The following is a 14,784-nucleotide window of genomic DNA, read 5'->3' on the forward strand; positions in this document are numbered from 1 at the left end:
GCTCGCGGGGTCGCGGGGTCGCGGGCGGCCGGGCCCCGGGCCCTCCGGGATGCGCGCCCCCAGGGCTGTCCTGGGCCTGCCGTGCCAGGTGGCCTGATGCCACGTCGCCTCCCGAGCTGAGTCAGGTCAAGTTGGTGATGGGGTGAGGAAGTTCGACGTGGCACCGCGCTGCGGGAGGAAGCGGATCCCCCTGGACCGCCGAGGGTGACCGACGCTTCCTGCGCTCCGGGCCGCGGACCCGCAACAGGCTGCGCGTGGGCGCCGGTGCCAGCTTCCCGGCCTGGACCAGCGCGCGGCTGCCACGTCTCGCTCCGCTAAGCGGGAGGAGGCGGAGTGTCGGGAACAAAGTGGACCCGAAAACCTTACCGGCCTCGCCGCTCTTTCTAGTTGTCCGGGTCCTAGCAGAAGGTGGCTGCCTCGTCATATTTTTACTCAGTTGCATTAATTTAGGGAACATAACTTAATACGGAAATTAAACCAAATCATAAATGTGAATGTTAACGCCATTCGCTGAGTATATATGCATTCCAAGCCTTAGCAGGTATCACCAACCCTTCCCTTCCTTTTAAAGACAGCAAATTACGGGACAAAAGGAAGTTTTCTACTTGCAGAGGCTTTTGGAAGCTTTATTTCTAAAAGACGGAACCGGGGCCCAGAGAGTTTGCCGGCTTACTGGGTGTCACACAGCTAAGTTCTGGCAGAGATGGAGTGAACACTTACTTCTCTTGCCAGGATTCAGAGATCTTCCCGTCGTGTTGTAAAATATTTATTGAAAATCGTTCTATGGAATAACATGTTGTAGAAACCTGGAAAAATAAAAAAATTAAAACAAATTGAAGTTTGGATTCTGAGTAGATTCAAGATGAATGTTATATTTGTGTGTATGTCTGTACATGGAATTAGACTTTTTTTTAGTTCCTTAAATATAGGTGCATATGTTCTTAGAGGTGTGCTAGCATTAAACCAGAAAGAAATTCTGTCCTCTTCAACGGAGAAACCATTGCTGACTCTCAAGCTCTTGTACTTGTCACTGGGCTTAGTTAAATTATGACGTAGAAAAGGCCACTGTCCACGTTATCTTCGGTTATATTTGTTGTGTTGTGATTTCTCTTTGTCCCAACTAATAGATTAAAATTTATAATTAGGAGAACAGTAAAACACATACAAGTCACAAATCATCGGCTGCAGCCCACTTATAGTTTCGGTGGTCCCCTGTTCAGTGGCATGGTGTTCTGTATGCTAAAATGTGTTCATGGAAATCAAAAGCAAAGAAGTAGCAGGAACACTTAGCAGAGGTTATTTGTGAGACACTTCAGCTTCCAGTGAAAACGTGGTTGGCAGTTGTTCACATTTTATGCCTGGACTATGAAAGTGGGATTACTGAGTTTATAGTTAAACCCTTTTTAGGGGATACCCATGTAATTTCATGTGATATGAAGATACCTCATGCATGTGATACCTGTACTTTTCCTCAAACCATCATAAATGACAGTGCTTGTATGTTTAGTAGAATTAAATAACTAAGTGCCTTTTGATGTGTTTTTTGTTGGTTTTTCTGTTACAGGGTTCTTTTGTGGAACTTTCCTTTGGAATATTTTCATAATGAGTCAACAAGGTTATGTGGCCACACCACCCTATTCTCAGTCCCAGCCAGGAATAGACTCCCCACCTCATTATGGGCACTATGGGGATCCTTCCCATGCAACTTCACCACCAGGTAAAGTGTGTTGTTTTAGCTTCTATGTGTTTGTTCATATCTTAGGCTCAAAGACATAGGATTCCTTGAACTAGTTGGGCAGTTATTATATGACATGGCTTGAGATCGTAGGATCATTTGAAACTGCCCTCATAGCTGCACATGACGTCACTGGTTTGGTTATTCACAGAACACAAGTTTGGTTTTTAAGTATAGACTAAAGCAAAGAAGCTTTCTAGGATGTTTGATTTTTTTTGTTAGATTTTCTCTTGGCCTTAATAAAGGGGAAGAGGTTATTGTAAGCATTCAGTTAGAATGCATTAAATATGTGTATGTTAAAGAGTTTGAGGTCATAGTATTATAAAATCAATTTTGAGATTAGAAAAACACTGTTAGATTTGCACAATACAGATTATTCACTGATAGTAACAAGAGAAACATGGCCTTTACTTGAAACCATTATTGAACAATGTTGGTTGCTTTAAAATATGGTTCCCAGTGAAGATTCTTGACTTTAGGTGTGGAGGAGGGGTAAAGAGAAGTGTTAGTGGGACGGACATCTCCTGTTCTGATGACAGTGGACAGCACGAGTCACCTTCCCCTCATCAGAGGGCTGCTCTGAGGAGCTCAGCCCCATGAGACAGGAGTGAGGTTCATAATAGCTTTTTAAGCCCAGATTCCCAGGAAATACTTGAATAAGACAGTTCCTGGGCTTTTGGATAACATTGGAAATGCAGCTCAAAGGCGTGGAGTAGGTATCTTGTATATGAATGCTGAGCAGAAATGATCCACCAAGTAGAGAGATACTAGAGAAAGACAGATGTGTGGTTCCTACAGGATCCACAAAGGCAAGATTATGTATGTTATGGAGAGGAGTAGTCCTGGACAAATTCTATGTCATTTATGCATAGTGATAAGCAGTTGTGGAAATGGTCTGTATATAAATCATTGAGTAATTCTCAGGGGCCACAGGAGGCTAAGGTTCAGGCCATACTAGATGGCATGTGTGGAGTGCAGAGGTCACAGAGTTCTCCCTGGAGGGATGCTTCATATTAGCAACAGCACATGGTTTGGTGTAGGAGCTGCCCTGAGGCTGTGAATTCCCTGTGGAAAGTCACCCTTATGATTTAGTCTTCCTCTGACTTTTACAATCCTTCAGATGAAACTTCCTCTTAGCCAGGACCAGTCCTCCCCAAAATGTTTATAACCTTGCCTCTGTAGATCCAGTGAGAACCACTAACTCATCTTTCTTCAGCTTTTATCTGATGGTTCATCCTCCTCAACATTTATGTATAACGATACATTATTCTGTCTTGGGTGCTTTCCATATTTCAAAAACTGCTCCTGAAAGATTTACTTGTATTATCTTATTTAATCCTTATGTAATGCTATGTAGTACGTTATCAGCTCTCTTTGGCAGCAAAGGAAACTGGCTTGAATGATATGACTTGTGCCATAACATGGAGCTGGCATGTGGTAAACTCAAAAGTTACGTCCAGGTCCTACAAGAAAGCAAATGATAAATTCTCATATGAACTTAAGTATGTGTTATTTGCCCTTCCTCCTTCTCCACAGCCATTTTTCTGGCATTCCATATCATATTAAGCATCATTTACTTAGTGATCTACTATGAAAAATTTCACTATAAAAAAGCTCTTCTTTTTATACTGACTAATCCAATTGGTTTCCTAAATTTTTTCAGAGCAGTTGCAAACATCTTTCCCATCAGCTTCCTCCTCTTCAGTCTCCTGTCACTCTTTGTTCAACCCCCTGATCTCTCACCTGGATTAAAGTGGTCTCAGTGATTATCTGCTTGCCTTCCACCAAACCAACAGCTTTTGAACCGGAGGGATTTTTTAATAGCCTGTAAATCTAGTTTGGATTTTGTTTAAAACCTTTTATGGCTTCACATTTTCCCTCCTTATGCTTTAAGCTCCTCTGGTCTTATTATTTTCCCCATTTTCCGTTTTCGGTTCATTCATCCACGTCTGTGCCCTTTACTCCGTCCGCATATGCTATTATTACTGTTTGGAGACTGGTTCTTGTTTGCTGCCTGATTGGTACCCTGCTCTACCAGAAAGCCCATCTATATTTTCAAGTTGTCATTGTCTGTAGCCAGATTTATCTTCACACATCTCCTTACGACTCCTCCAGGCATCTCTGATTGTGTTCTTCTTCCAGCTTACTTGGAAGTCCATCCTTTGTGTTCTTACATGGTGCAGGCCTTGCTATGTTACCACACGATATGAGGATGCATGTTGTAAGGCAGAGAAGGTGCTCATTTATTTGTTTGGAAATGTTTTAAAACAGTTCTAAAAACTCACATATTTAAGTAATTTTTAATTAACAAATTATCTGTCTGTCTGTTTACATCTACCTAGAGCACCAAAAAATGTATACGTCAAGAAAAGAAAAATTTGTATCAATATTTTATACTAAATTTATTGAGGCATCCGGAGATTAATACAAGTTACCTTTGGCCTCTACAATTACAAAAGGTGCTCAAAGTGGTGGCTGTTAGCTTCCAGACATATATTAGTATAGTGAACTGCTTGAGTGTGTATACATTTTTTAGTTCTCTCTGCCTCTCTCTTTTTCTTTCCCCCCGCCCCATATAGCACATGTTGGTTTTGAAATATGTATACATTGATTGGCTAAATCTAGGGAACAATGAATATTTACTCAGTGAAGTGAATGGCAAGCTCCAGCATTCATCAGCAAGACACTCACTTATTTTCCAACACAGATGTTTTTAAAAGCTGTCTTTGTTGAATTAAATCCTTCGTTCATTTATTTAAGTGAATAGAGTCTGGTGAACAGAGTACCTGGAGTGGAAAGTGGACCATGTCAAGGAATTTAGACTTTGTGTGAAGGGCAGTAGAGTGCTAGTGAGTGCATAAAGCTGGGAAGAGACATAGTCTAATGTGCATTTCAGAAAGAACTACATGCATATTAGAAAGTGTAGTGAAGGAATTTGGAGAGAATATACTGCTTGGAGGGGCAGAGGTTCTCAGTGTCAGTACTGTGGCTACTTGGGGATAGCTAGTTCTTTGGGGAGTGTGTGTGTGTGTGTGTAGAGGGACGGTCATGTGCGTTAGGGGGTTATTACCGCCAGCCTTGGCCTCTGCCCCCTGGATGCGAGTAGTACCTTCCTTCCCCTCCAGGAGGCATGGCAACTCACAATGGCCCAGATATTGCCAAGCATCCTTTCAGAGGAAAGAGTCATCCCTGGAAGTGTTAATGTCCTGGAACTAGAGCAGGGCTATGGGAGTAGTGATGAGGATCCTCTCTAAATTGTGAGCTTCCGGAGGTATATCACGTAGCATAGTACTTCAGGAACAGCACGTGGCCATTGTGATTCTGCCCATATAACAGTCTTTTCCCTCACAAATTGTTTTAATTTTGGTTTTAGTTGTTTAGACTCAGGGCCAAATTCAGAGTATGCTTTCCTGTGATGTTGCTTTGGTCAGAGTTCCTTTGCTGATAGCAGAATCCCTCATAGTAGAAAGGGATTTGTTAAAGGGTAACGAGGCGAACGGAGAGAAAGACAGAGATACAGACTAAAGACTATGCAGTTCATAGAGCTGCACAGCCCCTCATAACATTCTGCCATAAGTCACTGTCTGCCTGGCCCAGGGGAGCCATCTCTGCCACCAAGGTAACCCAGGTCTCCCAGAGTTGGGTTGCTTTGCTGTATTTGGAGTACAGAACAACCTATGTTGTAGTAGAGACTAGGAAGTAGAGTTTCTATCTTTCCAGCTCAGGACCATGAAGAAAAGCAAGCCAGAAAGGAACTGGATTGGTGTTAAATAAATTAGTCCATATTATGTGCCGCTCTTTTAAAGATGACTTCCGTGATTTTAGAAATTTTCCTTTTTTTCTTCTGGCATTAACATAGTCCATTCCCACCATGAAGCATTCCTTCCCTATTAAAATTCACTGGTAAATGAAGAACCTGATTCTCCTTGTATCTGATCACTTTTGAAAATGCCAATAATGAACTTAGAGGAAGGCTATGAGTTTGCAGATAATGATGATACTGACTTCTCTTTTCCCTGGGAATAGAGTCCATGTGGCACCCAGGACTTTGAAGTCTGACCCTAGCTGGTCTGGACAGCTTCCATTCCACCACTGTCCCCAACAAGCTCTTTCCATGGAGCCTTTTGCCATTTCTGTCATGCCATGCCCTCTCAGACCTTTTGCAAGCTTTGCCTTCTGACTGAAATCCCTTTTCCTGTCTTCTCTACCAAGGACATTCCTGCTTATCCTTAAGATTCAGCTCAGGCATTCCTTCCTCTTTGATGCTTGAGTCCCCAGGAAGAGGCAGGGAGTCCTCTGCATTCATAATACTGGTCACATGTCACCGGCACTGTTTGTTTACATGGTTGTCTCTTCCGTAAGAGCCCTGCGCATCTCAAAGGCAAGAAATTTATTTATTACTAGTACATGTGTGTAGACATAATGATTGCCTGTTAATCATATGTTAATAAGTGGAATTATTGCTACAGATTTGATTTTCAAAAGAAAAAGAAGAACACATGTTAGTAAGACTGAGGAACAGCAGTTTTCTTTGGGTATATCAACTGTTTTTGATTCTCTTGACACAAATGTAGGACTGGGTGAAATGGCTACCAATCTACTTATTTAAAAAGCAAAAATATTTTTGGTTTTTCTTATACTACATGTAATCATTTAAGTTGAAAATATTTAGTGCTACTATTGTGATTTTTCTACTTTTAAAATAATCTTTTAAAAGTAAAAACACAAGTGTGCATATAATGATGGTATATATGCTTTGTTAGAAAACAGATCCTTTGAAAAAAGAAAAGAAAAAGTATAGGGAGTGTGGTCAAGGGAGAGGAAGCAGATCTGGATGTTCACATTGGCCTCGTCTTACCTACTTCTCTGATGACCTTTGGAGATGTGGATGTTATGCCTGACAAAATGTTCCAAGTCGGTACTCTGGAAGATAATGCATGTTGTCAGAGTCCCTGCTACTAAATGGTAGGGAAAGAGTCAAACCTTGTTTGAGTACAAGGCTCAGGTTTTTCTAACTTTGCTGTGTTTGAAGCTTTAGAACATCATAAAAATGGGGAGTTAGAATTTTTTTCACAGAAAGACAAGTTCTGCGTGGTGATTGCACTCACAGCATCTAAAAGATAGTTGATGTCTTAGAATTTGGGAGTAGGCCAGTGGACACCAGCGGCAGGGGAGAGCAGGCAGAAGGTGAGATGGGGAAGGGTTGATCAAGGTAGTAAGGAACAGTTAGGTGGTAGTGGTGAGCTCTGGTGCGCAACTGCACAGCAGGGCCAGTGTAGATGACAGGTATGTGCTGTATATCTCAAGTAGCTGGGAGAAAGGATTTTGAAAGTTTTTACCATAAAAAGATAAGTTTGAAGAGATAGATATGATTAACTTCATTTAAATTTTGTACGGTGTGTATATGTATAGAAACACCATCCGGTACCCCATTAGTATACACAATTTTATGTTTTTATGTAGCAGTTAATTTAAAATTTTAAAATACTGTTTTTTGTTTGTGATATGTGAAAGATTGCTAAACAGAACTATAACTGTGGCGCTAGCATTCTTCAGTTTAAGAAATCCTTTTTCAAGAGTAAGTATCAATACTGTTCATGAAGACTTGCCATTTCAGTGGTCACATGTCATTCCAAATCACCCAAGTTTGTGAAAGTACGTTCTTCAAAGGAGTGTGATGGCAGTGTGAGAAACCCTTTCCAGGTGGCTGGAAGTCATCTGGGCATTTCCTTTCTGTCTGAGGGAATAAACTTCCTGGAGGAAGACCATAGAGGAAGAGATATTAATATGAAATGCCACCAGCAGGTCACATGGAAGAGTGCACACAGGCAGCTAGGGCACTGCTGATTGCTGACTGTGCCAGTGGGAGGCCAGGGCCAAAGGGAATATATCGGAGCTGGGGGTGGTGGCCCAAACCTGTAAGTCCCGTACTCTGGGAGGCTGAGGCAGGGGAAATGCAAATTTGAACCCAGTCTGGACAGTTTGGTGACTTAGGGAGACCCTGTCACAGAATACAAATAAGTAAATAAAGAAGGCTGAGGTTGTAGCTCAGTGCCAGCTCCCTGGATTGAGTCTTCAGCATCACAAACAAAACAGGTGAATTGGCTGGGATAGAGACAAAAAAGACCTCCTCTATGGTCTTCCTCCAGGAAGTTTATTCCCTCAGACAGAAAGAGGCTAGAAGTGTTCTTACTTTTATTTGCAGAGAGGAAACAGGTGCTCAAAGCTAAATTTCTTGGGGGCCGTACAAGTACAGTAAATGGTAGGTGGCTTTAAATCTAACCCAAGTCTAGTGATTTTACCTTTTACCAGAATTTGTTTAGAAGAATAAAGTATCATAAGACATCTCTGAAGAAAAACCTTTAAGGTTCTCTGCCTGAGAAGACTTGCTTATGCGTGAAGACACAGTCACTGCCAAAGGCATCACTTAATTGCACAGGGCACCCCACTTTATATGAATGTGATGAGTTGAGCAATTCGCAGTTATTCAGGATTCTGGGTTCCAAATATATGCTTAGGATCTGTTGGAGAAACAGATTCTTCTTTCTATTGGTTTTCCTCATACTGTAACTCAAGCCCTTTTTTTTTTTTTTTTTTTTTTTTCATATTTAGAGTTAGGATACTCAACTATTGCTTCTTTCTGGTTTTGTTTTTTTTAGATTTAGTTTCTGATATCCACACGTCATTTTTCATTGTGTGATTGTTATGGCTTATGTCTAGATGTACCCCTACAACCTTGTGCAGTCATAGATGGGGCTTTTCAGAAGTGGCGATCAACTTTCTTGTGGGGCAGGGTGTGTGATGCTGGGATCAAGGGTGTGAAGCTGGACTGATTTGTGATACGATGCTAGGGCTAAGGGTGTAAGTGCTACCTGCCCTAAGGGTGGGTAGCCCGGATAAAATGCAAGAGACTGAAAGAGGGCTGTGGACCCTTCCCTCTACTTGTCGTTTGTTGCTTGTTGTTGCTTGTTGCATGCTGCCTTATGCCTGCCCTGCTTTGCCATGAACTGTTTTTCTGCAATGCCCCTCTGCAATGCCATCCTTCCTTGGAGCCAACCAACTATGAATTGAAACATCTACAAACTGTGAGCTTTTAAATTTGAGTGTTGGGCATTTTGTCTCAGCAACAAGAAAAGTAACTAAGACAGTGATCTAATATTCTTTTTGTGATAGTGCATTCTACCTATGTGCTTCTATCATATATTCTCTCTTTTATTTTTTGTTTGGTGTATAAAATGATTTCTTTGATATATATTCTTTTATCATTATGACAAATAACTATTCCAGAGCCTGGCATTGATAGTCATAGGAAATGGTTAAAGCAAGTTGGAAGGACATCTTGTCCTAACCCTTCATTTCTCTCTTCCTTTACCTGTTTTTCATTGTTAATTTAACTCGTTTTGTCTTTCTTTGTCATGCCCTTAATCCATCCCTTTCTGTTGTAGGTGTGATGAAGCCAGTCGGGGGCCTGGGGGCTGCTGCCCCTGGGGTGATGGCATCTCCTGGTCCACCACCCCCTGGGCTGCAACATCTAGGCCAGAATGGAGCTCATGCCTCAGGTCATTCTCCCCAAAGGTGAGCTAAGTAGATTACAACCCTCATTTATGTACTTCACTGAAATTGTTCAAAAGTACTTTCTAAACTTACGTGTTTATTGGTTGAAAGTTTAACCTCTTCAAAATGTCCATAGCTTTGAAAACATCTACTGGAAAACTACCCTAGTAAACAAAGCGTTTAGGAAAGTTAGGGGAAGAAGGATTAGTACATATTTTAAATGTAGCACAGGTTATTTCTGTCAGTACTATGCATTTCAGTTTTGAGTTACTGTATATTCACTTAGATTTTGTTTTGGTCTTTTTCCGGTACTGGGAATTGAACTCACGACCTTGCGCTTGCCAGGCAGGCGCTGTGCTGCTGAGCTAAACCCCCAGCCCTCACTTAGATTTTGTATGAATCACTAATTCTTCAACCACCTCTGGTCTGTTGCTCATAAAACTTTAAATCATTGTCCTTTTAGGTCCTTCACAGGACCAAGCTCAGTGTCAACAAGTGCTTAATAAGTATTATAGAACAGAAATCAGACTGAGGCCAAGGGGAAAGTCGTGGCCTCAGTGTGGCAGATACACAGATGCCAGGGAGAACTGTCACTTGGGAGGGAAGTAAAAGCAGAGAAGGCAATAAATCTCATGTTCTTGTTTATAATAAATTGAGGAAAGAAGGTAGAAGCAGGCCCGGAGAAGTCAAGATATTTGATGCCTGAGTTAGTTAGAGTTTGCAACCCTCAAGGGACTGTCACCTGGGCTGGGAGCCAGCCTCACACCTTCCATAATGGAAATCCCATTATTGTTTGTACGGTGAGCTTTGCAGAGTCAGGCTCCAGGCAGCATTTACCTTGGAGCTTCTCCAGGGATGCCTGGAACCTCTTTTCCTGGCTTCCTCTGTGGGTTATTAGACTGGGGTGAGGAGAAGGGTAGGGCAGGGCACGACTCTCCCATGAGGCTGGATCCGCCAGTGGGGAAGCCATTGAGTTACTCTTTGAAGAAACCTAGAGACCTGCTAATAAGAGAACTCCTTCTGGGATGTTCTAAAAGTGAAGTTAACTTTCTTGTGGGGCAGCGGGCAAGACACTGGCCTCTGTCAGACTCTGTTGCCAAGCTCTTGGGGGGCACTGGGGAATGGAAGTTAAGACATAGGCCACGAGGAAAATGGTTACCTGTAGAGAGAGAAATTAAATTCAGAATATACCATCTGGGAAATTTTAGTTTTTGTTTAAAATTCTAAGTTAGCGGGAAAAAATTGGTAATGTGACTCCAAGGCTGCTTAACCATAATAGGAGCACTGCCCATTTGCTGGCCATTTAGATCCCAAACAAAGAAAAATAAATGTACAAGTTCAAACAAAGGTAAAGAATGCTGAATTTTTTAGATTAAAAAAATTTGCAATGCCCAAACATCTTACTGAATTGTTCACTTCCAAGTTCCCTTTTGCAGGGAATGTCCTAATTGACTTCATATTGCAGTACAAGTGAAGTTTTGTTCAAAAATCAGACAGGATATAAGCAGAAAGATCACAAAAGATGCGAGCTCAAAGCATTTAGCTTTTTGACTTTTCTTCTGTTGGTGATTAACTGTAGTAAACATGTAACTGTGGTGGGCTCAGCTTCCTAAATTGATTTCCAAGTCTGGTTCTGTGTTCACATTAGAAACTTTCTTTTTTCTATCTTTATATATTAAACATGTGAGCATAGACAGGAGATGATGCTATTTGATCTCATGTCAAGCTTGGCGTACAATATCAATCATTTTCCTAGTGTCCGTGGACATGGTCTCTTACAATTTTATAAGTTACTGACATTTATGATATGTTCTTTAAGAAACTCTATGATACTGTTTAACACGCTTTTTTCTCTCAGGTTTCCAGGCCCTCCACCTGTCAACAGCACGGCACCCTCCTATGCACAGCACCAGCCCTGTACACAGTCATCGTATCCAAGTCCTGTGTCCACTTCATCTGTCGCCCACCTGGGCAGTCAGCTCAGTCAACTGCAAATCAACAACTACGGTAATAGTTTCACATTAGTGTCTGTTGACCCCTCTACTCTCTACTTAGGATTAAACACAGGGCCTTTGCACTGAGCTATCATTTATTTATCTTTATTCATTCATTTATTCATTCATTTGTTCTTTCATTTATAAGGTCTCACTAAGACACTAAGCAGGCCAGGCTGGGCCCCATCTTGAGTCTTCCTGCCTCAGCCTCCCAGAGTGCTGGGATTGCAGGAGTGTGCCATTGTGCCCAGCTATGATTATTTTTAATTAGAAACAGTTCCTTCATTTTTAAAATAGTAGACATAACTCTGGCATACTATATTGAAGTAGTATTTTAGACATCTTTATATAAGTCATTGGTATTATGTGTCTGTCTCTAATAAATTTTTTTCCTGATCATGCTGTCACTTGTTTAAAGATGATGGAAGAAAGGACCCTCAGATACCTTACATTCAATGCTAGGGCAATAAAAAACAAGATTGCTGACTTCACAATTAGAATAGTGAAAATATTTTAGGAAGCTTTAAAATCACTGTTTCTCAGTGCATTTAATTCTGTGTTTTGATCATGAGAGGAATGAAAGTCAGATGCCATAAAAAAGAGGAGAAGGAGAAAAAACAGACTGCTGAGATTGCATCAGTAGAAATGCTGTATACTCCCTGAGCCATAGGAATCTCCACTGCCATGACGACATACTTAGTCATTTTTCTTTTTTGGTACGGGGAATCGAACTCAGGACCTTAAACTTGCCAGGCAGATGCTATACCACTGAGCTATATCCCCAGCCCTAGTCATTTATCTTGATAAACAATGTATTTCCATGTTACCTAAACTTAGGTTTTTAGAAGTATCAATAAAACCCTTTCAGAATAGTTGCTATCTTTTAAAAGTGAGTGTTTTGGGGCTGTGGGCATAGCTCAGCGTCAGAACGTGTGCCTAGCATGCATTGGGCCCTTGAATCACTCCCATCACCCCTCCAGCCAAAGGATCAGTCTTAGATAAATGACTCAGTTTCACAGAATTAAAGCAGGAAACACAATTGGAAAGCATGTTGATTGCCAGCCTTTATCTCTGATTATTTCTACTTCAGAAATTTATTTCATCAATTTAAGCATGGAAAACAAATAACTTCGTGAATCTGTAAGTTACCTTAATAATGCTTTTGTTGTATAATAAATTTTCCTACTATGTTATTGTCAAGATCTTACGCCAGGGCTGGGGATTTAGCTCAGCGGCAAAGCGCCTGCCTGGCAAGTGCAAGGTCGTGAGTTCAGTTCCCGGTACCGGAGAAAAACCAAAAACAAACAAACAAACAAAGATCTTACGCCAAATTATAGATGCTTTATTGAGTCATGTAAAGTTAGTGCAACTGAATTAAAATTTATTATCTTTCACTAAAATTAGGAATGTTGCTTTGACCCTCTTTAAATTTTCCAGTTGTGTAAAATACCCCACATAGCATTTGTATCACTTTCTAAGGGAACATTTCAATTTGTGGCAAAAAAATAAATAATCTGGAAAGCAAGTGTGCGGGCCGTGTGTGTACTAGAAGCCAGCGATCTGTGCAGTGGGCACTGAGGTGGGCTGGTCTTCCTTCTTGCACAGGTTCAGGGGTGCCTCCCCCAAGCCAGGGGCCCCCTGGCCCTCCGCCAGCAGCCTCCTTCCAGGCTCCTCCGCGACCTCTACAGACGTCCATTTTGCAGCCTGGATCCCAGGTTCTCCCACCGCCCCCAACCACGCTGAATGGCCCTGGTGCCTCATCACTGTCTCCACCAGGGCCCAGGCAGGATGGGCTCCCTGGACCACCACCTCTGGGCGCCCAGTACCAGCCCCCGCCTCCGCCAGGCCCTGCACTGGGTGTTGGCTATCCTCCTCCTCCGCATCAGGGTAAGTGGCCAGGGTGCTTACCTGGGGATCCCTGGATTGGAAATAAGCTGCATTCCTATATCACTTACCTTTAAGGAATGATAGTTTTTGAGTAGTGTTGTGAGACAAAAAAATAAAGGGAACTGTAGGTTTTTATGCTTAATTCTCTGCCCTATTTGATAATATGAAAAATACAGCATGTTTGGCTCAACAACAAGTATTGACAACAGTGAGTCTTACATCTGGGATTTGGGATTATCATTTCTTTTTAAATTTTGCTTTCCAAGCAGCCCACTATGGCCCGCAGATGGCAGGCACGCAGCTCTCCTACTCAGGAGGCTTTGCTGGGGGTGCTGCGCAGATGGCTGGGCCACCCCCGCCCCCGAAGAAGCTGGATCCAGACTCCATCCCCAGCCCTGTAAGTGCTCTTCTCCCTTGCAGAGACCTTTCTTCATCCATTGTTCTCAGAAACTCTTCTGGCTGGTAGCACTCAACCTGCCTTGATTTTTGTTTGGAGACATATCACTCAAGGAGGCTTCTTTCCCCTTCTGTGTGTGTGTGTAGGCTACACCAGGATTAAAGGGATACTAGGGTTATCTAGAGAAAATTCTACCCTTGATAGAAGTGATACAGGGAAAATAGACCTCCCAACCTGCTAGATGTCAGATAGCCCAAGTTTTCGTGCCACGAAATCGAAGAATGAATTATAAGGGACAAAGGAGGTTACCAGTAGGAAAGGTTTATTGAGAGACAGCTCCTGAGAGACAAGATGGATCTGGAAAGTGGGTTGCCGCCGAGATGATTTCTATGAGAATGTTTTATTGAGCAAAATGATGAAGTGAGAAAACATGGGTCAAACTATCATCAACCAATAAGGCACAAGTATAGCCACTTAGGTAGTATTGATCCAATAAAGAACAGGTCATATAGCAAGGGTATCTGGAAAGAACACAGGTGTTTTGGGGAAGGAATGGGTTCAGATGCACTATCTGGACTTCACTGGCCCTGGAGATACCAATTATAGTATAATCTCAAATTGTTGCCTATCCCTTGGGGAGGCATGTCATTCCATCCCTATCTCAAGGCCAGGCCTTTTCAGATGTACCTGCGCCCACAATTTTGATGTCTTAATTTTTTCTGCTTCTTTGAGAGCCTAGTACATCTCTTCTGTATTATTAATTTCTGTCTAACTTAACTACCTATCATAGGAGAGACTGCAAGTCACATTGAAAAGACGCAGGAAGGGAGGGGTGGTGAATTTGGACTACTTTTGTAATATATTGCTTATTCTATACTTTAACATAAACTTGAAGATTTATGGTGAAGAGTCTAATGCTTATACCATGTGTCTTATTTTTTCTTCTTTGCTGAGACAAAGTACTGACACCCAAGTTTAAAGGGGTATTTTAGTTACTTTTCTCTTGCTGCTGAGACAAACTACCCAACACCCAAAATTAAAAGGAGAAACATTTATTTAGCTCACAATTTGTAGAGGTTTCAGATCATAATTGGCTGGCTAGGGCAGAGTGGCATGGCAGAGGAGAACAGTTCATGGCAGGTAAAATGTAGCAAGAGGAGAAGACTCTTCCTGTCGCTTACATTGTATGCAGGCTACCCGTCCTGGGGGTGGGTAGC

At 42.0% G+C, this 14,784-nt stretch overlaps 1 protein-coding gene across 2 annotated transcripts in view; it reads left to right on the top strand.

Annotated features, from left to right (window-relative positions):
• The first annotated feature begins 1,564 nt into the window (after nucleotides 1-1,564).
• Sec24d (SEC24 homolog D, COPII coat complex component) overlaps nucleotides 1,565-14,784 on the top strand; it is a 93,521-nt gene continuing 80,301 nt past the window's right edge. The window contains exons 1-5 of one of the 2 annotated variants that reach the window (XM_013515265.1): nucleotides 1,565-1,717; nucleotides 9,181-9,310; nucleotides 11,148-11,296; nucleotides 12,889-13,170; nucleotides 13,437-13,567. In XM_013515265.1, coding sequence (XP_013370719.1) covers nucleotides 1,603-1,717; nucleotides 9,181-9,310; nucleotides 11,148-11,296; nucleotides 12,889-13,170; nucleotides 13,437-13,567 — 807 coding nt within the window. In that variant the 5' untranslated portion in view covers nucleotides 1,565-1,602. The remainder of the gene's footprint in view (nucleotides 1,718-9,180; nucleotides 9,311-11,147; nucleotides 11,297-12,888; nucleotides 13,171-13,436; nucleotides 13,568-14,784) is intronic. The other variant, XM_013515264.1, reaches the window with a different exon arrangement.

This window comes from Chinchilla lanigera, unplaced genomic scaffold, assembly GCF_000276665.1.
Source record: "Chinchilla lanigera isolate Chin_1 unplaced genomic scaffold, ChiLan1.0 scaffold00027, whole genome shotgun sequence".
In the NCBI taxonomy this organism is placed as follows: Eukaryota; Metazoa; Chordata; class Mammalia; order Rodentia; family Chinchillidae; genus Chinchilla; species Chinchilla lanigera.